Source organism: Zootoca vivipara, chromosome 8 (assembly GCF_963506605.1).
Source record: "Zootoca vivipara chromosome 8, rZooViv1.1, whole genome shotgun sequence".
In the NCBI taxonomy this organism is placed as follows: domain Eukaryota; kingdom Metazoa; phylum Chordata; class Lepidosauria; order Squamata; family Lacertidae; genus Zootoca; species Zootoca vivipara.
In genome coordinates, this window is record NC_083283.1 from 62,366,200 (window position 1) to 62,391,223 (window position 25,024).

Consider the following 25,024-nt stretch of genomic DNA (forward strand, 5'->3'; position numbering starts at 1 on the left):
TGTTTAGCATTAGAGGTGTTTCCTGATCAAGGTCAAAACCATCTGGCCACTTAAGTACGTTGCATGCAACCTTCTTGCATCCCATATCTGGTGGACTGAGTCTTAAATAGAATTCAAAGAAACAGAAAAAGGAGAGAATTTTAAATGGATTCTATAACTGGTGAGTTTTTGTGCTGTGTGTGCGCACACACATACGCACATTGAAACATGGTTCATTGCATCAAACATGGGTGCAAATGTTTCAGTCTGCCATCTTTATTCAAAATGACACCCAACACCAAAACATGGAAGAAGACAGTCACCTTCACCTTGGGAACCCTCATGCTGAGTCAGGTGGCAATATTTCAAGAGGCGTTCAGGTCGGTGCACTTGAGACTCATCACACCAAATTGGTCAACAGTGTCTTCGGAACCATCCAAAGTGGAGGAGGCTGGACCCATGATGCCAAATTTAGTGAAGGCCTTTCAGATGGTGTAACAATATCTTCAGTGGCTTCCGAATCAGAACACATTGGACCTGGCATGCCGAAAGTCATGCCAAAGTCACATTTTGGTCTGCCCTCTTTATTCAAAATGGCACCCATGATTCAAACACTCCCACTGCAGAAACCCTTGTGCTGATTTTGGCAGCAATATCCTGAGAGGCAGCTGAATCTATCCAAAAATGGACAAAGCACTTTCTGAAATATATAGTAGAAGATTATACCAGGTTTTCTCCAAAGTTGGTAGGGAAATATATTTTTATGTAGACAGGCCTTCAACTCAGACCATAAGCTGATTTGAAAATGTGTTGCAATTGGTTTCTGCTGCCTATTTTACTGTTTTCGATTATGCTTTACCTGACTTGTTTTTATTGTTTTTTACTTGTCTTTTTAATGCTTTTTGAGGGAACTCCCAGGGAGGGTATGCTGACGGACTGCTGGGTGCTGAAAACTGCCCTTTCCACCTGTACAGGCCTGCCTGCTAAGACAGAAATTCACTTGTTCTCTAGGGAAGGGAGAGGAAATTGGTTCAGTTTGCATTTTAATGTAAATGTAAAGGGACCCCTGACCGTTAGGTCCAGTCGCGGACAACTCTGAGGTTGCGGCGCTCATTTCGCTTTACTGGCCGAGGGAGCCGGTGTATAGCTTCCGGGTCATGTGGCCAGCATAACAAAGCCGCTTCTGGCGAAACCAGAGCAGCACACGGAAATGCAGTTTACCTTCCCGCTGGAGCGGTACCTATTTATCTACTTGCACTTTGACATGCTTTCAAACTGCTAGGTTGGCAGGAGCTGGGACCAAGCAATGGGAGCTCACCCCATCGTGGGGATTCAAACCGCCAACCTTCAGATTGGCAAGCCCTAGGCTCAGTGGTTTAACCCACAGTGCCACCTGTGTTTTAATGAGAACCTACCTATTTTGCACTTCCGCCCAAAAATTCATGAACAATGGCTTTTCATTCAGTCTATGACTGAATTCATCACTGTTCTATGAAAATCAGGAGAGTTGTCAGCCCTCACTACCGGTATTATCTCATGTATGTTTCATGGACATCAATAATCTTCTAGGCTTTCCAGTCTTTCATTTTAGGAAAGGTGGGTAGAGAAGAGTTAGCATCATATGCCTGGCACTGCACCTTGCAAATGTTTCAGCTACAAAAATAAAAATAAAAATCTGCATTTTAGGTCCACAGGTAAGCATCCCTCCCCCACCATGTTCCGAGTTGTTCCTGTATAATTCCACTTTAAGATAATTGAGTTGCCCAAGTGTAACTGAGGGCAGAATTTCTCCTTCAGGATCTTTAACAGAGTTGATGAAATATGAGCTAGAAATAACACAGCTTGAGTTTTAGATTCCATGCTGAGTTTACATGCCTAGCATTTAGGGCGGAGGGGGGGCGTATATATACTCATAAATTGAGAAAATGCACTCTGGAACTCATTGGGATTCGGTATATATTGTGCTCCATGCTATCAGTTTTACAGGCAATTCCCCCCCCCCCAAGTCCATTTACACTTGAAGCATAATTTGGTGGCTCGACTCTTCTGTTTTTCAGCTCAGCTTGATTTGCATTCTAATAGGGCATCTTTAGGGTCAGATCCTTCAGCATTCTTCATGTCAACAGATGTATGCCTTTTCAAGAAATCGGGCATAGTCCATGTCATAGCAATCTCTTAGGTCATAATCAGCAATCTGCCTTGGGCAACTAAGGAATCATGCATTCCTGATACCCAGCACCAGTTCAGGAGTCTAACCACAGTGCTCTGGATCAAATGAAGTTTTCCAACACTTCTCAAAGATAACTCCATACACAGTACATTACAAAGAGGGACGCAGGTGGCGCTGCGTTCTAAACCACTGAGCCTCTTGGGCTTGCTGATTGGAAGGTCGGCGGTTCGAATCCCTGCGACGGAGTGAGCTCCCGTTGCTTTGTCCCAGCTCCTACCAATCTAGCAGTTCAAAAGCATGTCAGTGCAAGTAGATAAACAGGTATCGCTGCGGCGGGAAGGCAAACGGTGTTTCCGTGAGCTCTGGCTTCCATCACGTTGTTCTGTAGCACCAGAAGTGGTTTAGTCATGCTGGCCACATGACCCAGAAAGCTGTCTGCAGACAAACACTGGCTCCCTCGACCTGAAACTGAGATGAGCGTCACAACCCCATAGTCGCCTTTGACTGGACTTAACCATCCAGGAGTCTTTCACCTTTACCTTTTACATACAACTAAGGCATGCGGGACGCAGGTGGCGCTGTGGGTTAAACCACAGAGCCTAGGGCTTGCCGATCAGAAGGCCGGCGGTTTGAATCCCCGCAACGGGGTGAGCTCTCGTTGCTCGGTCCCAGCTCCTGCCAACCTAGCATTTCGAAAGCACATCAAAGTGCAAGTAGATAAATAGGGACCGCTCCAAGCAGGAAGGTAAACGGTGTTTCCGTGTGCTGCTCTGGTTCACCAGAAGCGGCTTTGTCATGCTGGCCACATGACCTGGAAGCTGTATGCCAGCTCCCTTGGCCAATAATGCGAGATGAGCACCGCAACCCCAGAGTTGGTCACAACTGGACCTAATGGTCAGGGGTCCCTTTCCCTTTCCCTTTTTAAGGCATGTGCTGCTGTGGGCAGATATGACGTATCAAGGGATGGACAAAGTACCCACAACAGCCTAAGCCATGCAAAGGCACCCCAGCCACAATGGCCACCTGCACCTATGCCTGTTACCACCTTGCTTCATCCAGGTAAACAGCAGTGATGCCATTATCAAGAGGATGAGTCTGGGATACTTCTATGTGCACTTAGAGGTCTCGTCTCTCTGCATCTGGTGCTTCCCTTTACCACCTCCATCTCCTTCCTCTATCATCTGACAGCTGCTGTTCTCTGGCCCATCCAGTGGTGGTGCAGGATCAGTTCCTCTCCTGACCAGCCAGTATGCGCTGGTGATGCTATCTCAGGTCAGACATAGCTAGGCTGCTTGATGGGAGTGGTGCTCATTTCCCAAGCTTGCGTTGGCAGTATTCACCCCTATGATACGTGAGAAGCTCTCTGTTATGAACCAAAGTCAGAAGGGACAGAGCACACCATTGTTCTTCTTTTTAGGGGGAAAGATTTGTGCATGTCAAGAAATTGGGTTAAATAAATAGGGATCCGTGTGTAGAAGGCACTGGTTATTGCGTTTCTTCATAGGATACTTTTAAAAACAGTAACAGCAGCAGCAGCATTCCCCGCATGCTTCAATACCAAGACCTTTAGGCTTTTTGAATGTTCAAAGTACAGCACCGATATAAAAATAATGCTACAAGTGTGTTGACATCCTGCTTGGCAGCCTGAGCTGCTTAGTCATTTTAATCAATGGAGATATGCACAACAGTTAGAAGTTTCCAAAGGTCAAAGAAGCGACTGTCTTTTCAGCTTTGAATCAGCAAAGATTTTCCAGTTTCTTGCAGACATAATGCCAAGCTTGCATCTGTGCGTCTGCCTTTTTTCTTTGCTTTGAAGAAGCAGAGTAATTAACTAAAGGGCAGATCACACCACATTGAGCAGTAAATGATTGCACAGTGCAACTTCCTTTCTGCTTTCTCTCTCCTATGACAGCCAGTTTCAGCGCAGCTCTCAGGCTGGTTTATATATAAAAATGGGCCAATGAGCATCATAGAACCATTAAACACTTAACTCATTGATTGTGAAACAAAAATCTATACAATAGCGCTGGCACAATTATTCCCTTCTGAAATGGGCCTTATTGCTAATACAGAGAACAAATAAGCTATGCAATTAAAGAGATCCTGAACTCTCCCAAAAGGTTTTTTTGTGTGCTTTTGCATCATTATCAGCATTAATTAATTTGTTCAGGGTTTTAAAACTGTGGTGGCTTAATTTTTAACCAACGGCACATTTTGTTGTAATAGTGCCATTTAGAACCTTTAAGAGACCAAACAACAGCTGACTAGCCAAAGCTTCCCAAGGATATCTCTCGTTTTATGATGAACAATCTTCTATCTACTGCTTTTTATAAGTGCCCTTTTATAACTGGCTTGCATTTGTGACATCCTCATTCATTTATTTTATTACTACCATTAATTATAGTTTTGAATGTTAGTTTTGGAGGTCTCCTGACCTGCCTCCAGCTGCATTGCTGCTGCACACCACGCTAGAACAAGCTGTATGGGCAAGGTGGCAGTGAGGTCAGCATGATGCAAGTGCACCAACAGGAACACCGGATTGGCTCTGCCAGCACACTTGCCCCATGCAGCCTTGCTGCCACCTCTCCTTCCCCTTCTCTGCCCCAGTCTGCAGCAGCATTGCAGCCAGATGGAGGTCAGGTGAGCAGCATAGCCTCACCTTGCCAGTTGTTCCTCCTCTTGGTGGTTTTCTTCTGTCCTTCTGCATACTCCTAACTTAAGTGTCACATAATGCATTTTCAGGCTTAGACTGTTTGGTTATGTACCCACTCATTCCTCACCCACTGCCATCCTTGGCAGCCACCTTTGTGAGTGGCCTCAGAACAGGCCAAGGGCGTCCCAGATGCAGAGTTTACCTTTCATGTAGGGGAGACCCTTGACACCTCTCTCTCTGTAATCAGCAACTCCTTGTTCTGTTCTGTTCCCTAAATACACCTGAATAAAATGGAGCAGACTACTTCAAATACAAAGCAGTGCTGGATTGTCAAATAGGCAGAGTTGGCACTGGCCTAGGGGCCCCATGCCGTTTAGGGGCTCCACAACAACAGATCAAAATAATATTGATTTGATCTTGAAAGAAAATTACAATTAAGCTTTCTTGGTTCAATGTTATCTCACTAGAGTGCGTGCACAAGCCCACCCCACCCCCTAAGGTTTCGACTGCCTAGGGACCTCCACAGGGTTTAATCCAGCACTGATACAAAGTATATAAGGCATTGTCAAACAATGTGCGCATTCATTTTCATGCTAAGAGTCCATTGTGTTCAACTATGATTGCATCGTCTTTCCTATCTCTGCCATTGCAGCTGCCACCCTGCGGTTGAAACAAGTGTGTCCACAAGCATCACAAAGCACCTCTACTTTGGTGTATATGCCATCTTTTCTGAACTTGGAAGGGGACACTGGTATTCCTGGGACCTGTGGTCCATTATGCTGCTAGTGGTTTTGCTCTGGTTTGCCCGACTGTATCTTCATTATTTCAGCCAGTGGGTCTTACTTCACGCTATTTCAGTTCCTGTCACGAAGTAAGTATGGAAATGAAGGTACGTTTTGGAAAACACAGCACTATGCTACATAATGTCACAAAAAGAGGCACCATAACTTTTGCATCACCTTTGGGTCTATAGGCAACCAGCCCCATTCTTATTTACTTCCCATTCATTTGGTTAATTGTGAAGATTGGAATGGTGGTGTTGACTGTCTATGAAAGCTGACAGCAGAAGTATCTTATAGCCATCTCATTCAGTCTCTGTCTTCTTCCCACACTACTGAATGAAAAACTAGCCAATAGGCAAAGAGCTTAAAACCAAGCCTTTGTGGTCTGTAAATCAATCCAGAATTCAGGCAGCAAATCCTATACTTGATGTTTTGATATCTTTCACAGTTCTGGATTTTTCCTCCCTTTGGTCTTGGCTTTTGAGAAGTGTCATGGCTTTGGGGCTGGACTCCCCTAATTCAGGGGATGAGATCAGGTATTTGGAATGAGAAAGGGAATTGCCCTCTGGTCCAGCCCTAGGTGTACATGCAAAAGTACCAGCACCTCTCCAGGAGCATAGCTGCCAAGTTTTCACTTTTCTCGTGAGGAAGCCTATTCAGCATAAGGGAAAATCCCTGTAAAAAAAGGGATAACTTGGCAGCTATGGAGCCTCTCCAGCCTGAGGACTCCAGCTTAGAAGCACTAGTGGAACCACAGTCTCCCCCACTATGTCAGAGTCAATGACTGCTAAAGTAGCTGGGTCCCTTTAGTTCCTTTCATGGAAGATGAATCTGGCTACTGAGATAAAGCTGCAGCGCCTACTTAAAGTTCAGTTTGACGATGACTGCTGCTGAAGCAGTATTTCAACTCTGCAGTCTAAGACTTGCATGGAGCTGTCCAGGGTTTCCACTGAAACCGTGCCTTGCAGGGTCACAACATATCACTGCTCAAAACAGAACAATAGGGCCACAGCTCCCATAGATCAGAATGTCTTGATGACAAGGCACGGGAGATAAATTTACTCACTCTGCTAAGAGAGGGTGAAGGACATGCCTTCTGAAAGAGCACTAGATACCTACATGGCCCTCACTGATTTCTAGGATATTTTTTTCTGAGTGTGCCTTAAGAGGCACATGCGTGCCCCCCCCCAATTCTGTTCAGTTATGAATGCATAACAAATCCAGAGTTGTATCGGTGTTCCTCCACCTATAGGAGGTTCTTTGTTCCTGAGGAGGCATGGAGTGAAAACACAGAGATCTGATTTCTGTAACATTCCCATTCTCCTGTGTCACTTACAATGTTGTTCTGAAGCTCCCCCCCCCGCCAGCCCTCATAAGAAGATAAGGGGCCTGCAGAGGGAGAAATCACATCCCCCTTCCACTCTACTGGATCAAAGCAACCTTTCATCACTGGAGAGGCACAATGTGATAAATCTTTGGGCTGCTTTCTTTCTTATTAAAATGCACAACATAAATAATTGTGTAAGTGATGTATACCCATCAAGTAAGATAACCTACCTGTCTCTTGAACCCTCTGCTCCCTCTTTTATTTCCAGATTCCAGTTCTATCCTCATACCGTGGATTTGTGCTACCAGAACTCTTTGGTACGCACTAGTGAAGAGTTGGCCATGATTGTGGTGGGACCTTTGACCTTGAACACAGTGATGCTTCTTATGGTTCTGATGAGATGGGGCTGTCAACTGTTGTTTGGCTCATTCCCTTCTTACTTGTCAAAGCTGATCATTGCTTGGGGACTGTGGACAATGCTAGACCCTTTGGCAGTGTTTGTAGTGGATGCCTTCCTGGGGGTAAGTCACTTAAAATAACTTTGATATGAGTCCTTGATGTAAAAGTTTGTTTTCTTCAATGACTCATCAAATGATATGAAATTGAAATTCTACCCCTGGCGACAGCATACAAAAGTCTTCTTCTTTCCCCCCAAAAAATAAAAAATAGAAAATTTTATGTTATTGATCACAGTTTTGATGGTAAGACATATAATCTCCCTTCTCCCTACTGCTCCCCAATAAATAAAACAAAAACGAAAAACATAGATTTAAAAACAACAACGTTAAAGTGAAATGCTCCAATGATTGCAGCAACCTTAGAGATGATGGCAATATCACAGGAAAGCTAAGGAATATTTTCAAAGAAATGAACTAAAAATAATGTAGTATAACTTCTGTCTCCCAACCCCCTCACCCAAAGCAATAGCTGCATGGTATAAAATGTGTAGAAAAAATGTGGGGTTTTTTGTTTTTAATAAAAACTTTGACAGTTGTAATGCCAAACCTTTGCTCTCATCCATGTCTACAACTTCTTCAGGCATTATATTGGTACTGCCTTTTTGCAAGTGGGGAAGTAATGTTCTATGCACAATGCCACTGGATGGTTGTATGGAGGGGCTGGTTGTGCTATTTCTCCCCTCTCTTTTAAGGGAGAAGGAGCATAGAAGTGGGCACCAATTGCATGAGGTTGTGGGTGCATCTGCTTCTCTACTGTGCAAAAAGGAGGCACTCCCAAGGCAATCTGTGAACTGAAGCAAAAGTAGCCCTTTCCAATGCTTTCAGGAGGAAGGAAGAGAATTGGCCAGTGGCATAGCTGTCAAGTCTCCCATTTTTTTGCGAGAAACCCCCGGATTTAAATCCGTTTCCCGCTGGTCTCCCGAATTGAAAAATATCCCGTAAATCCCTCGGATTTGCAGCTCCTGTCGGCGCCCGCAGCCATGCCCCGGCTGGCTGCTTGCTCACTTGGCTTCGGAAATCACCTCTGTGCATGCCCAGAAATGATTCTGGTGCCCAGACATGTGGACACGGGCAGCCCGGCACTGGAAGTTGCTTCTGCGCATGTCTGGATATGCGCAGAAGCGACTTCCGGTGCCGCGCCACCACTGATCCCTTATTTTCCCTTATTTGCCTATCCGGAAGTTGACGCCTATGGCCAGTGGAATGGACCAAGCTTGGATGGTTTTAGCCCTAATTCACACATAACTCATGTGCAAAGCATTCACAGTTTCAAGCTGGATCAAGGCTGCTCTTTTCACATGCACAACCATTGTTGTCCTAGACACTGTTGCCCTTTGGGATCGGTATGGTGGCAGGCAAGGAGACCAACGGTAGGTGGAGGCAACTAATTCTAGTTTGGTCCCCATCCTCCTCCCTGCTCAGTTTTAAAAGGCCAACCCTGAGACTAAGAAGGAGGAAGCTGACTTGCAGTCTCACCCCTGTTGTTGTTTAGTCATTTAGTCATGTCCAACTCTTCATGACCCCATGGACCAGAGCACGCCAGGCAGTCCTGTCTTCCACTGCCTCCTGCAGTTTGGTCAAACTCACTCCCTAGTCTGGTTTTAAGTAAGAAGGCAGGCATGTGGAGGTTGGCTTGGCGCAGGCTGAGGTTGGTGGGGCAGTGATCCAGTCACCTTAATGGACCAGCACTCCATGGGCACCAACACTGCAAGTGGTACATTTATTTGCATCTTATTTCACAAAGTGACGTGAAGTATGAAGTCCATTATAAAACCAATAAAACAATAAAAAGGTTCATGCCTTCCATGTAGAATGAATCCCAAGAGCCACCAACAGCACTGTCCAAATGTCCAGGAGGATAAAAAAAATGTATCTGCATGATGGCACCTGGAAGATGCCAAAGCAGGCCTTTCTAGGGAGAGTATTCCACATGGAAAGGGCTACCATGGAAAACCCATTCTCTTGTTCAGCATGGGGACACCAGTCTTTGTGCAAGCAGTTGCTCATGCACAGATGCTCCACATGATTGGAACATCTAACCATGGCTATTTTTGAATATCTGCTGGCACAAAGGAGTTTGCATGCACCAGCAGCTACTCGAAGAGCAGAACTAGCCCGGTAGTTTGGGGTCAGGGGTGGGATGTGAGTGCAGCCCTGCTCCAGCTTGAAACTGGGTGTATTCTGCATGCAGGTAGTGTATGAATAGTGCTTTCAGGATAGGTAAGGAATCAGAAACAAAAATTTGTTTTTCTGTCAGATTTTCCCCAGGGCTCTCAGCTCAGCTTGCCAGTTGCCTCCCGCCACTAACCACCTGGGGTCTGTGGCGGAGCCTTGGCAATGCGCATCTTAAACCAGGCAGTCAGGACAAAGCAGCAGCATCCTATACCCTGGGAACCAGGTTTAACTAGAAGATTCCTGAACTGCTAAGACTTACACATGTTGGTAATAAGCGGCATCAAAAAAACCCAAAACATTATTTGCCGATTTACTCGCGGAAATATTGGGCCGCATCTTTTCAAATTGCTGTTGATGTCAACAGGCCAGGTTTCGCCCTATAGATATTGTATTTGCTCGAACATGCATTAAACACTTAGCAGAACATAAGAGCCCCTGCTTCTGGCTAAAGCGAACAAAGAGATGAATTTGGATAAATTGCCATCCTCTGCAGCAAGTTCAGGCAGAAACAGATCTGAGAATTGAATGTCTGTGACCGCTTCTAATTTGACTTTGATAGAAAAATACATTGCGTTGAAAATTGCCAATATTTTCCACCAAAACTACCCGCACAAGGAACGCATTTGACTGAATGCCACGCAAAAGGGGCATATCCCGTTTCAGAATGAAACCGAATCCCTTACATGTGTTTTCCATATTTGTACTTGCAATTTTGCTTCCCGCCGTTGGCATTCCTTCAGCTGCTATTTCAGATTTACTTGCCAATCAATTTATTTTAGATCAAGCATTTTAAAATGTTATGTTGTGGTAATGTGACATGAGTTATTTTAATGATCTAATATCTTTTTTAAAAAAATTCTAAGTGGACTTAGCGCTTATGAAAGTTGACAGATTGATAGCCCTGGAAAATAGGGACCCATGTTGACTCACTTTCATTTATTATTATTATTATTAAAGGGGAAAGTACAGATCACTTGACAGTGCACTTAAAACACAAAACAAAGAAAAGCAATGACATGTGATAATAAACAGTATAAAGCAGAAACCCCGTCCTGCAAATATCTGAGGTTCTGTTTCCTCTATAAATAATTAGGCGCCAATGTGATTATATACTATTGCTTGGCTTTCTTCTGTATATTCTGTTTTATAGATTATGTTGGAAAGCGTTTTGGGACTGCTATGTAAAATCAAGGGTGGCCCATAAATAATAAAATAACAAGAATGATTGGTTTTTGAAAATGCAGGCTCTCCAAACAGGGCCAAGGCAAAACTTGGCAGGTCAGGAATAAACCTAAGGGAGAATCCAGCTTATCAGAGGCTGAACCTGACAGAATCTGTACTGGCTTTTTAGGAGGACTGGGGCGAAGGTTCTCAAATCAATATTTGCAGTGGTTAAAGAGAGGGTGAAATTGCCTACCCCCCCCCCTTGTAAGTTTGTAGTGTGATTTGTGACACTCACCCAGGAGTGTCTCTCCCCAGGTGGGGTGGAGCTGCAGTAACAGCCTCCCAGCAAGGATGTTGCTGCTGCTTACAGGGAGGGGGAGGCGCAAGCTCAGGGTGCACTTCCGGAGCCAACTGTGTACTCCTGTCCCTGTACCTGGACACACCTGCAGGCCACTCCTCCAGCTCCCCTGGCCTCCATTTGGCTGGTATTGACATTTCCCCTCCTGACTGCCATGCAGTGATGCTACATCACATCAGTGTGTCATTCTGGGGGTGTTCGGGGACAGTGGAATGGCACATGCCAGCAAAACGAGGCTAAAAGATGGCTGGTGGGGGTCACCGCCTGACCACACTGAAAATCACCGAAAGGGCCCTTCTTTTCATGTTCTGTAAAGTGGCCCACAGGGGTGAGAAGGGGTTGTTTTGGCCTTCGGGCCATAGTATTGCTTATCAGATGGAATATACCATAGTTTCTTTTCAAGTCAGACCATGGAAACACTGAGTGGTCAAGCTCACAGCAATTGCATGACTTCTCAGTCCTAAATATGGACAACTCCTCCAGCAGCAGGAGAGAGAAACCACCTACCACAGTGCCATTTCACTTTAGTGTTGCTGTCAACCTTTAACTATCCCTGTGAACCACCATGCGCAATGAAGTAGAAATGATAACACCACCATGAGCATTTATTGATTGACTGACTTACCTTCTTACTATGCTCTCTCTCTCTCTCTCTCTCTCTCTCTCTCTCTCTCTCTCTCTGTGTGTGTGTGTGTGTGTTTCAGCGTCTTCACTATGCTCCAGGCAAACCCATTGCTGACTGTGCCAAGATGTACTGGCTTTTTTTAAGAATTGAAGAATCTGGCGTTCTGGGCATTTTGATTACCCTACTGCTTTACACAATGCTGCTTCTCATTTCGTCTACATCCCTGTACCTGTATTTTGTGAGGTAAGCTCTTCTTTCTTTTTCACTATGTCAAAATGTAAGATTCTTTCCTCTGTACCCAAATGGCCAGCCACGATTTCATCAAACAAAATGGCACAAATGCTGGTTTTGGTGTAGCAAATGTACCGAGAGAAAAAGAGAGAGAGAGAGAGCTTCTTAAACTTGCTTTAAGTTTAAATTCAGGCCTTTGAACAGCTATTTACATGGAGTGAGTAAGAATAACAGCCACAATGTGATTTTCCCTCCTGCTCCATTTCAGGCTACTGATGGCCTGCAGGAGGGCTGTGCAACATGGTGTGGTCTAATACTTTTTTGGGCTAATTTAGGGGACTATCCAAACCCCACCCATCAGCCAGCTGGGGCAGGTGGGGGCCAGGATAATTGCTGAACCAGCTTGGAACTGGGGCAGCAGTCAGGCCCACTGACATCATGCAATGGCACAGGGACTAGCTCGATATCCAGTAGACCTCTACCCAATTCCAGAATGCCACATTTCATGATACTATTTGGGTTGTACCCAGCTAAGTCACACTCAGAGTAGACTCAGTGAAATCAACTGATCAGATGCACCCACTGATTTCAGGGGATCTTCTCTGTGTATGACTCAACTGGATACAACCCTTTGTCCATTTGTATGCATGAAATGCAAACAGAGCACAGACAGTGAATCAACCGTGATACAGTTGTAAACCAATGGGTATAATATCAGTGCAATTGATGAGTAAGGCATGTTCGCCAAAGCTTACGGCAAGTGATTTGGTGCCTAGATTTTGTTCATAAATAACAGTCATAAGAATGAATGAATGATTTATTTCAGCTTTAAGCTCATATAAACAGTCCTAAGTAGTCCTTAGAATGCTAATCCACTCTATTAGGTTCCCATTGACCTGAACTTCCTTTTTTAAGGTGGGTGTGGAACTATGCATGGTTTAACATTACATGACTGTTTCTCTCTCTTTCTCTTCATTGAAAGTAGCAGTAAGATAGGGAGAATCAAGAGTGGAACCCTTGCACAGATCAGCCAGTGGGGAAAAAAATGAAGCTAATGCTAATATCAACAGAAATGTGTGCTCTAGCCAAACAATATGAATAATTTTTTTTCAGAATGGCAAATGAGATTGCTAGAGAGGGATAGTTTGCACACAAGTAAATCATTCCTGTCTTTATATTATCAGAAGCGCCATTGCATCAAGTGGGGCAGGGGGAGGGAATACGCAATATAAAACCCTACAAAGGGAATTCAAATCTTCTACATTCCTGCAAGCTGTACACAAGTCCAATGTACTGGTAGTCTAGTTAATTAGTTTTTGAGATGTTAATGCCTTCTTAATCATTGACTTAATAGTTTCGAATGGCTTCATAAGTTTTAGCTGCTGTCGTTTATTACTCAGGAAAATTAATTTAAATTAAAACATTTGTAAGGCAGATTTTTATGAGAATATTATGAACATCTTCATTGTCTGGGGAACAGGTGTGGGATCATCAAAGATTCTTTCCCTTCTGGATCAATCTTTGCATAATGTTTTACAATAAAGGAAAAAAGGTACTTCATTGGGACAATGCATCTTTTAAAATTCTTCATAACAAAATAATAAACCAAAGCATGCATGACAAAACTGGTTACATTACAGAAGCTTTCCCAAGCATTTCGCTCCGTGGAAGATACAAAGCACACAATATAATTATACCTGGATTTTTAAAAAGAAACACTTTTGTTTTATTGTGCACGGAAATGTCTATTGATAAATGCATTTCTGAGTGGCTACGGAAGTATCTTGTTGCACATTAAGATATTTAGGCTTAATGTGCACATAGACATTTTTGTATACATCAACTTTGCATCTTTTGCCCATTTATACTTCAACACAAATCTCACTGAAATGCTTTTTATACATGAAATTAACTCAGGACTTGCAAACTTTACCTGTTTTGGGTGGCAAATAACCAACTGTGGAACTGATCCCCCAAAACTACTTCTGTTGATTATTTACCAGATTTGCCTCCCACAGGCTAGAATGAAGCTGATAATTAAGGCTGCAATCCTATCTGTAGTTTCTTGGGAGAAAGTTCCATTGAACTCAATGGAAATTACATCCAAGTATCTATATACAAATTTGTGCCATAAGATAATTAGAACAAAGCCAAGATCCTTCCAAGAGCTTAGTTCCTTTACAGGTCTAGCTAACCTTGACAAAGGTTAGTTGCAAATCAATTAGGATATCAAGGATCAAATAGAGGAGAATGGAAGACATATGCAGATATGGTTCAACCTAATGAAAAGGATTCAACATTTCTGCTTCCAACCATAATGATGTGAGTGAATGAATAAATGAATACATATATCTGCCTGACTTAGGAACTTTAGTCAGGTTTCCCCACTCCAGTTATCAGGGAATGGGGATCCAGTTCTCTGCATGATTCGGCATTTTTATAATTTCGATGTGATTCATTCCACAGAGATGATAGCACCAGGCAGAACTCACTGGGGAGAGCATTGTCCAATCAGGGAAACACAACTTAAAAGGCTCCCTGAGAGATTTTGTGAGTTATCATCTCAGTCCTTGCCAGAGACAGACAGGACTCATCACCACCATAAGCTTCATGAGTGGTTTTGTTGGTCATACATTTATTAAAAATTGAATTTAAATAAAAGGAATGAAAATAATAATAATATGAGAGCTAGGTATTTCTCTTCTTTCATTTGATGTGGTTCCTACTTCAGTGTACCTGTTTAATGATAATACTTCATTGTAATATTGCTTCCTTATTTTCTTTTTTGTCTAGATTTTGGCAGTATAACTTTTACAGTAGTGAAGGGTGCTTTTTTCTGCCTTTCAGGATGCACAATGAAGGCTGGTTATTGGATATATTCAAAAGGATTCAGAGTGATGAGGCAACTTTATTTGTTCCATTTGACCTGGAAATCTCCAACCAAGAGTTGAGCTACATTGTGAAAAAGGCAGAACAGTGGAGAGGAATCAATGGTGAAAAACGAAAAGTGAGTACCATCAGAGCTTTGCAGCATGTTGGTTCAGGGGTATCTTTTTTATTATTATTAAAAAGTTGATTCATCTTTGAATGATATAGGGATGTTTGAGGAATTCATTTGTTAATTCTGGTATGAATTGACCCGATCCACATACTGTATTTACTCGAATGCCGTGCACATCTTTTTTGCCCAACCAAGTCGCAAAAATTAGGATGCACATTAGATTTGATGGTGCCAGCAAATACTTTTTTGGTTTCAAGGTTTTGAAAGTTGAGGTGCACATTAGATTTGATGGCATATTAGATTCACGTAAATACAGTACAGTGGTACCTCGGTTTATGAACACAATTGGTTCCGGAAGTCTGTTCATAAACTGAAACGTTCATAAACTGAAGCGAACTTTCCCATTGAAAGTAATGGAAAGTGAATTAATCCGTTCCAGATGGGTCCGTGGCATTCATAAACCGAAAATTCATAAACCGAGGTGTTCATAAACCGAGGTTCCACTGTACTATATTATGAAAGTTCAGAAACTGGGTTTATAAATTAGTCAGTGAAATGTCCAGTATTAAGAATAGCGGCATTGAAAGGCATGATGAGAACAAGTTGACCACTGAACTGACTCAGGGATCTGGGCAGGGAGAATCACCTAAAGGCATTTATCAGGAATCAGGACATGGGAGAGGAAACAAGACAGTGGCTCAAGGAGGCCAATTCATAGTCCACTTACTATAGATCAACACACACTTACCTGGTAGTAAGTCTAACTCACCTCAGTTGGACTTTTATCTGAGGTGCATTGGGCCACAATGTTAAAGTTGTTGTTGTTGTTTAGCCGTGTCAGACTCTTCATGACCCCATGGACCAGAGCACGCCAGGCACTCCTGTCTTCCACTGCTTCCCGCAGTTTAGTCAGACTCATGTTGGTGGCTTCGAGAACACTGTCCAACCATCTCGTCCTCTGTCGTCCCCTTCTCCTTGTGCTCTCCATCTTTCCCAACATCAGGGTCTTTTCAAGGGAGTCTTCTCTTCTCATGAGGTGGCCAAAGAATTGGAGCCTCAGCTTCAGGATCTGTCCTTCCAGTGAGCACACAGTGCTGATTCCCTTCAGAATGGAAAGGTTTGATCTTCTTGCGGTCCATGGGACTCTCAAGAGTCTCCTCCAGCACCATAATCCAAAAGCATCAATACTTTGGCAATCAGCCTTCTTTATGGTCCAGCTCTCACTTCCCTACATGAGAAAACCATAGCTTTAACTATGAGGACCTTTGTCAGCAAGGTGATGTCTCTGCTTTTTAAGATGCTTTCTAGGTTTGTCATTGCTTTTCTCCCAGGAAGCAGACGTCTTTTAATTTCGTGACTGCTGTCACCTTCTGCAGTGATCATGGAACCCAAGAAATGTTAAAGTAGTTAAGTAGTTAAGAGAGCCTGCCAAAGCTTTCAGTTTTCAGGAAATCCCCATAACATGTAGACCAACCGAGAAATTTGTTGGTGGGTTAGGTGGGGCAGTGGCATTTCCATTATTTGGCTGGTTAATATGGAGGCAGTGGGAGTGAAAAACTAGTAAATGTGGGGATTCTGTCTAATAAAATAGCACTGCAGCTAAAAGGATGCAAAGTCTGTAAAGCTTTAACTGAGAAAGATCAGCAGTTTGTATAAATATATGGCCTCACTTGTCACTGCTATAAACATCTGGTGCTGTTCTAATTATTTTCCAGTTTCTTTCTCAATGAGAGTTTTGACCCTGGAAAACATAATAAAAAGGTGAATGTGTCAATTGAACAAGCAGATACTGTACACTTAGCCGTTTGTGAAGTCATTAGTGCCTGAAAATCTCCTTTGTGAATTTGGGTGCTTAATATTCTCTGTATGCTCTCTCAATGCTCAAAGATTTGGTATTTTAGTATTTGGAATTTGAAGTCCATTGATATCTGGTTTAAATGTTTAATATCTGACCATCAACATTTGTGGAAATCAGCATTTGTCAGTATTTAGCACCTGGTATGTAACAGGAGATTGTGGTAGTTTTCAAACTTTGTACCTTCAGGGAAAATTTTATCTTTAGGAAATGCTTTCCACACAAATTTGCCTGACAAAGGACTATAACCTCTTTCAGAATAAACTCAGTATGCATTCAGTTCACCATAAGAGCTTTCTAGGAAAGATCTAAGAGATTACAGGAGAGTTCAAGGATGTCCATATTTTTAAGAGAGGAGCAAAATGAAGCCAGGAAATTCAATCCCAGTCAGCCAGCTTCAGTTGGGTTGCATCCAACTATGCATGTTCATTAATTTCAATGGATCTACTCTGAGTAGGACTAGCATTAGCTACAGTTCAGCATCTGTCATCTGAAGGGCAACAAAATCCACAATAAGAACCATCTTCTCTTATTAAACCAATCATATTAAACCTAATTTCTACTTTGTATGTAATGATAGTTCTGTGAGTGGTACATATTAGTTATGGGCAAACTTACCATGTCACAATCCAATGGTGCAAATTAACATGAAAACTTATTTAGTTCAAGTATTTAATGAATTTATATGCCACTGTACACATATGCACTCTTCCCATGGTGGCTTACAGCATACACAAATTATATATATATATATATATATATATATATATATATATATATATATATATATATATATATATATATATGATACCCCAAAATGCACTAATAATAATAATAGCAGGATCTTTTTTTAAAAAAAAAATTCTTCTATTTAGCACGAAGGTCTCCAAGTACTTTGGATGACACCAAAGAATATCTTGGGAAAGTAGCATGTGTGTTATAGCATAATATGGCAGTACTTGTTCATTTCCAATATCTCACTGTCCCGGGACCTTAGAGTGACAAACAGGTAATTAATTAATTAATTAGGAAACATCTGAGCATGTGCAAAGTTGGCAGAGACTAGCTGCTTTGTCATTCAGGCTACATCAATTAACTTTCGATCCAACTAAATTTTAATTTACAAAAAGTTCATTGGATCAAAGTCGAGAATGATAAACTTTTGATATACATCTTACAAACTGACTTAATATTGGCTTTTGGCATAGCTTATAACGGATTCCAGAAAGTACATACATACATACATGCATACATAATTTTATTTGCATGTTGCATTTCCTTAGTTAAAATCATGCTCAAGGAGACTTACAATGTGACAAAAAATGCTTCATTACAAACATAAAATCGTCATAAACAATAAATAAAATATAAAAAGTACACAACCAAATTAAACAATTTCCCAAAAATATTAATAAGATCTGAAATAAAGAAACAAAAAATTAATATCGTAAAGCAGCAGCAGCCCCTCCGTACCCTGTAAACAACACCCCAACCAAAGATTCTGTTCAGTAGCTTCAGCTTTTTGCAGCCAAGATGGTCTCTAGCCTTGCATCAGCCTCAGCTTTTATAGCTGGAGTAAGTCAGGGCCCCGCCCTCCAAGACCAGTTGGAAAAGGCCCGCAAAGAAGGCATCATGACTTCCAGGACTCACAACCAAGATGGAAATTTGAAAGAAATCCTGTTAGAAAGTCCATCTCAGGTAAACTTTCCCCAGAAGAGAGCACAGCTCTGGAACATTCTCTAGTCTGAAGGACAAATCTATTTACATCATTACAAATCTATGGACACCGATCTTGACCTGTTCCTTCCTTGTATTTATTTTATTGATTTATATCCCATCCTTCACAGCTTCCGAGGGCAGCTTGATTATTGTGCTCAATAATGCATGACTAGGTGTTATTTGGAAGCAATCCATTGCGTGATGTTCCTGAACAGACACTGTGGAAATCTGTGTTTCCAGAGCATTGGAAAGCACCGAGGTAAAACCAGGAAGCAAAGCTCCATCAGCATCTACAGCGTTCTCCCTTTTGTCCACATTCCTTCTTTGGATCCTTCCCTTCTCTGTACCTTGAGACCCTCCCATGATACCAATGCAATTCTTGCAGTAGGAAGGTCACGTGGTACCTGGTGCAGATTATTTTTTAAAAAAAATTGCCTGCAAAAATGGTTTTATGTTATTTGGTATTTTCTTACAAAAGAATGTGGATTCTGAGCCTCTGATAACAAATAGGCGGCTATGGACAGATACTTAAATCTATAGGATGGATTGTGTTTTGGTTATTTTAAAATTATATTTATATTTATACATTACTTATATTTATTTTATATTTATATTTTATTTATAATTATTTTTTATTCATTTAATAAAATTTATTTTAAAAACCCTGAAAAGTGGTTTACCAAAACAAAAAACAAAAAATTCCCACAGCAGTAAAATCAAGAAAAATTAACAATCCTACTTTAAAACATTTTTGTTGTTGTTTAGTCGTTTAGTCGTGTCCGACTCTTCGTGACCCCATGGACCATAGCACGCCAGGCACTCCTGTCTTGCATGACTTCAACTTTCTAAGCATCTAGGTATGCTTGCCTAAAGAAGAATGCTGCCCCAAAAGAGCCTAGCAAAGGCACGTGCTTTGTTGAAATTTCAGTCTTAACGACATAGGAAAATGGGCAAGTAAACAGCTATTTTCGTGGAGGAGGGTCAAGGTATTAACCGATATGCATGAAATTTCATATGTAGCTATATAATCCCTAGTATATTAAGATAAGACCTTTGGAGCAGGCTTTTTTAAAAAAATTTTAAAAGCTTTTTTATGAACTGCCCTAGTAGGGCAGTATTTGTTCCTTGGTAATTTGTCACCCCCTTTCATGATGGCACCTGGGTCGGACCGCCCCCCCCCCTTTTCTACGCCCCTGGAAACAACATCTTGTTTTGGAAATCTTCCATTGCTGTTGCTGCAGCAGCTTGTGCTTCCTATAATAAGGCTCCCAGGGCAGCTTCTTAGGACAGAAAACCCCTCCCTATTTTGCACATGAAAATAGGGACACACTTGTTTACATACAACACCTTTATTCTCGCACCAAAGTATACTTCATGAGACACACAAAACACTCCACATCTCTGCTGACATCAAGAGGAGGACTTGCCCAACACAGCACAACTTCAATGGCTGCAGCCCTTCCTCTTTTGCCCTCAGGAGTTGCCTGCCCTTGATTCTATGCCACACTTGGCTTGGTGGTTTGGCCTCCTCTGCCCTCTCAAACATGGGCCCCCTGATAAGGAATATTGATGGTGCTGACGGCACCTTCACCCCCTAGAATTGGTGCACCTGTCTTACAGGTAACAAAAAAGATCACTCTCTTCCATGAAAAAAGTGGGCTCTGGAGTGCTGAACCAAAGCTGGTGGGCTTTAAACCAATGCAATGCCAGTAAGGGGACTGTGGGTGTCGTGGGGACAAGACCAGCTTAATTTATATATTAAATATTGGGATTTGACAGAGGGTGGGGCGAATAGCTGCCAAATCTGAAATAGAGTTAGGTAAGGACTAATCAATGGAATGTGAGCAAGTAATTAAGTAGTTCAGGCTGCAATCCTGTGCACACTTACCTGGAAGTCATTCCTATTTCATTCAATTGGACTTCTGTATCGGAGTGCCTGGCGTGCTCTGGTCCATGGGGTCACGAAGAGTCGGACATGACTGAACAACTAAACAACAACAACAATAGGGTCACACGCCATGCCTTGTTGATTTCAGTGGGATTTTACTGTGTCTCTGGATTATTTTTTGTCCTTATCTGCTTGCTTCTGATTTTTATTCTCTAGATTTAAAAAATTGCCTTGTAACGGCATACTTTAAAATATGCTTAATTTCCTTTTATTAAATTGATAAATGCAGCAGTCGAGGATACATTTACAGTATAATGAGAATTTAAGGCTTTTCTATTTCATAATTTTTACATTGTTCAGACAAGCAATTTGTCATTGGCAGAAAGACAGCCATATCATAATTTTCAAAAGTATTTTTAGCCATCCATTAAATAGGAAAAAAGGTCACTTTCTGTAGTCAAGAATCACTCTATTAAAGTAATTTGCCAACATGCAAATGTTGTCACATTCCCATCATTAAGTATTTATCAAAAGGGTTTTTTTAAAAAAAATTTTTTAAAGAGAATATATATTAATAAATGGGCAGCTAGCAGCTGGAACTGAAAGTCATATTTTGCAACTCTAATGCTTTTTACATCCTTAATTAGATAGCATAAGGTTGATATGATTAGGTCAGGATGAAGTGTTTTTCATTAAACCAAATTTTAGAAGTTGTACTCATGATTCACCCTTGCAATTAAATAATGGGACAATGAATTTTATATCATTGACCTAATTATTCCCCCATGGAAATGTATACATTTAATCAATGTGTGCCTTAGGACCTTCATTAGCAACAATGGGATAATAATATTTTGAAGTACATAGATTGCATGTCTACAAATGTATTTGTGTTCTAATTGTTGGTGAATGAGGTGAATATTGAATGGGATTTCAGTTCGAGACCAAATTCATTTACACTGCAATTGTCCTCATGCCTACTCAGATGTAAGTCCCACTGAGTTCAATGGAACTTAGTCCCAGGTAAGTGTCTGTAGGATTGCAGTCTCATTTCGATGCATATCATGGGGTAACCCTAGACACATATGACCTTCATTTGTCAGTGTGCCTGAACTGTGCCATTTAATTCCCCATTTATACATCATCATGTTACATGAAAAGTAGCTAGGTTGTCTACCAGTTCCCAAGGCTGTTACAGGTACCAGTTCCCAAGGCTGTTACAGGCTGTTACACATTGAACAGTGATGGGGAAACTGTGACCCTCCCAATGTTTGTGTTGTTTAGTTATTTAGTTGTATCCGACTCTTTGTGACCCCATGGACCAGAGCATGCCAGGCACTCCTGTCTTCCACTGCCTCCCGCAGTTTGGTCAAACTCATGTTAGTAGCTTCGAGAACACTGTCCAACCATCTCATCCTCTGTCGTCCCCTTCTCCTTGTGCCCCCCATCTTTCCCAACATCAGAGTCTTTTCCAGGGAGTCTTCTCTTCTCATGAGGTGGCCAAAGTATTGGAGCCTCAGCTTCAGGATCTGTCCTTCCAGTGAGCACTCAGGGCTGATTTCCTTCAGAATGGATAGGTTTGATCTTCTTGCAGTCCATGGGACTAGTCAAGAGTCTCCTCCAGCACCATAATTCAAAAGCATCCCATTATCCCTAAATACTGGCAAAGTTGGCTGGGGCTGATAAGTGTTGAAGTCCAGCAACATTTGGACAGCCTCTGCTGCATACTTGGACAGAGAGGGGAAGGACTGAGGCAGTGGTGCGGTCAGCATGCTGTAAATGCACTGGTGGCATCAATCCGGTGCTCCTTCTGGCATGTTTGCACATTGTCCAATGAAAACAGAGATGAACCTGAAAATATCAGTGCATCAATTCAAAGCACGAGCTCTTCATGTATGCAGAATTCCCAACTCAGTTTCTTTGAAATCCTTGAACGACATCGCTTGAACGTTACCTCCTCGAAGATAACAGGACAATTTCTCCTGGAAATGAGACTGATTCATGAGACTAGGGCTAATTTTCTAATTCTAAAATGAAATTATAGCAAACCATAAAAATTAGCCGGCAGTAATTTTTTTAAAAAGAAAATATATTTGTAATTAGGTTGAACACACAAAATTACTTGGGGGCCTATTATCGACACAATTTTTGGCACTTTACACTAATTTGCATTTATTACTCTCAGGCCAACTTGTTAATATGTTAATAAATAAGTCATTAATATATGTTATTTAATTGCCACCTATTTATTCCTCCTCCATAATGCATTAATTACCTGTTAATAGTTAAGGGCAAAATCCTTGCATTGGAAAGGATATAATGTTGCCTTCCATCGTTCAGTTGCAAGAGATATCCCTGTGATCCAATAAATTCAACATGGCTTTTTAAGGATCTGGAGAACTTAATAATTGGTCCTCCAAATCTACGTTGGGCATGTTCCATGTAAGTATCCAGATGGGGTACTGATTTTGCTACTGCATTTTCCCCTCTTTTGCTGCCAATGGTGCACTCCAGCTTTTGTTTAAGGGAGGGAGGGAGCGAGCGAGAGAGCACACCAGGCTCCTAGCAGTGATATTTGCAGAGAAAAACTGAAACCCTAAAAATAAAGAACGCAATGCTTTGCCAAGTGAAGTCAATCTTTATTTATGGATTTCACCACTTTGCAAAAAGAAATTAGAAAAGGAATGCCATCACAACTGAATAAAGTATTACAAATAATTTAGAATCAAAAATTAAAAGCTATGCAAAAATAATGTACAGCAAAAAATATTACCCTATTTTTTTAAAAAAATATATATAATTTGGTTATTTTCCATTTAATTTTCGCAGCAGCGCAGCAAATGTATTTGCTGAATATGCAACCTTATAGAATAACCATATGATTTTCTTGTTGGCTGAAGTAGATGGTTTCCCTTTTCAATCATGGGGCATAGGCATGGAGCATAGGCAGTTTTATCCAAGCAAAGCAACGAAAGCCACACACCAACATGGTGCCAGACACAATGTAGAGAAGGGTTTACCCTTTGGGTTCCCTCAAGCATGCTGCCATCTTTGCTATATAAACAGTGACACTTACCTCTTAAAAGTAAGAAAAGGGGAGGAAGGGGCGAAGAAAAGAAAATGAAAACCACGATTATAAACAATCAGTCACTAATATTAGCTTTCATTTCCCTGTGGTCCAGTAATCAGAAAAAGTGAATATCTTTAAGAGGTGGGAGAACAGCTTTGAGTGGCACCTGGAATTAACTAGACCAGTGTGGCAAAGATCTCTGCCATTAAATTCTTGGTTCAAAACCTACAAACACTTCTTCTTCTTCTTACATCTGTGTATAAGGGAAAATAGAGATTAGGAGAAGAAAATTAAATGCAGGCTGGACAAAAAACGAGATTCATTTGCCCATAAAACATGTTAGGAAGTTTAAAAAACATTTTAACAGATGTGCACACACAAAGGACCACTTTAATAAATTATCATAATGAAGAATGAATGTTGCCCACCAGTAACCTAATGGAAACAGTCTTGCAGGTTGCAGCTGCTGTTTGACTCTGAACAGTCCTATGTTGGTGGCATGATTTTCCTATTTTATGAATAATGAGGAAGGGAACAGAATAAAACAGGCTTAAAATACTCCAAGTATAAAATACTCCAAGCCATGGATTCCTGCATCCCCAGATCAGATGATTGCATGGTAGTATGTTTGTGGAAGAAAAATAAATATGAGAGAGAGAGAGAGAGAGAGAGAGAGAGAGAGAGAGAGAGAGAGAGAGGCAGCAAGCAACAGCTCTCAGGACCTGCTCACAGCATCCTTTACTTTGCCACACAATATCCAATACAATGTGCAGCCGTTCCACACTACAGACTCGGGCAAAATGAAATGTCATGGTGAAACACAACAGGATTTTGTTTAGGAGAAAAACATTTGTGAACTTGATGTTGGAGACATTTTCATTGCTTGCCATTCATTTAAATTTAAGGAAAACTATGAAAATGTTAGGAACATTTAGGTTTCTAAAATTTGCTGGTGATTCTTGAAAAAAAAATACTTGAAAATCCATAATGAGCACATTAATTATGTAGAAGCAGTGATGCAGAAGAACCTAATTAATTGTCGTCTTGTCAGCCTTCTGATTCCCATACCTGGAAGGGAGGTGTTAATTTCCACAATACTTAAGCATATATGCAAACTGTTTCACTAGAGCACTTTGAGTGGTGGCAAAGGAGAAACACACTCTTCTGTCATTTTCTGTCTCCTCTGCTGTAATTAATGGGATGTTCTGTTGACATGAGCTAATAGCTTTTGATCAGGGCCTGCCTGTCTGTTGGGCAAATGAAAGATTTGTTCCAGTGGTGGAGGCAGCAAGCATACCTGGGAGAACAAGTAGCCGCTGCCAGTGCTGATGCCAAAGGCAGCCAAGCCCAAAGAAGGGGAGACCCATTGATTGCATCTACTGGTCAATCATTATATGCTAAATCGTTTCCTCCCATTTCTGGGTTAGAAGGTGAGGCATTGTGCTGTAGGACAATTGTGCTGGGCTTCTGGTCTTTTATGAAGACCATTTGTGATCATGGACAAACCTTGAAAATCCGCATTGAAAAACATTTAGTCCCATTTCTTCTTTAGTCACAATTCCTTCACGT

The 25,024-nt window shown here is 41.6% G+C and overlaps 1 protein-coding gene across 1 annotated transcript in view; it reads left to right on the forward strand.

The window, feature by feature from the left end:
• Positions 1–5,677, forward strand: part of LOC118090247 (uncharacterized) — a gene marked incomplete at its 5' end in the record, with an annotated part of 91,294 nt that extends 85,617 nt beyond the window's left edge. The window contains one exon of the mRNA XM_060278222.1: positions 5,455–5,677. Within this exon, the coding sequence (XP_060134205.1) occupies positions 5,455–5,677 (223 nt within the window). The remainder of the gene's footprint in view (positions 1–5,454) is intronic.
• Between the last annotated feature and the right edge of the window lie 19,347 nt (positions 5,678–25,024).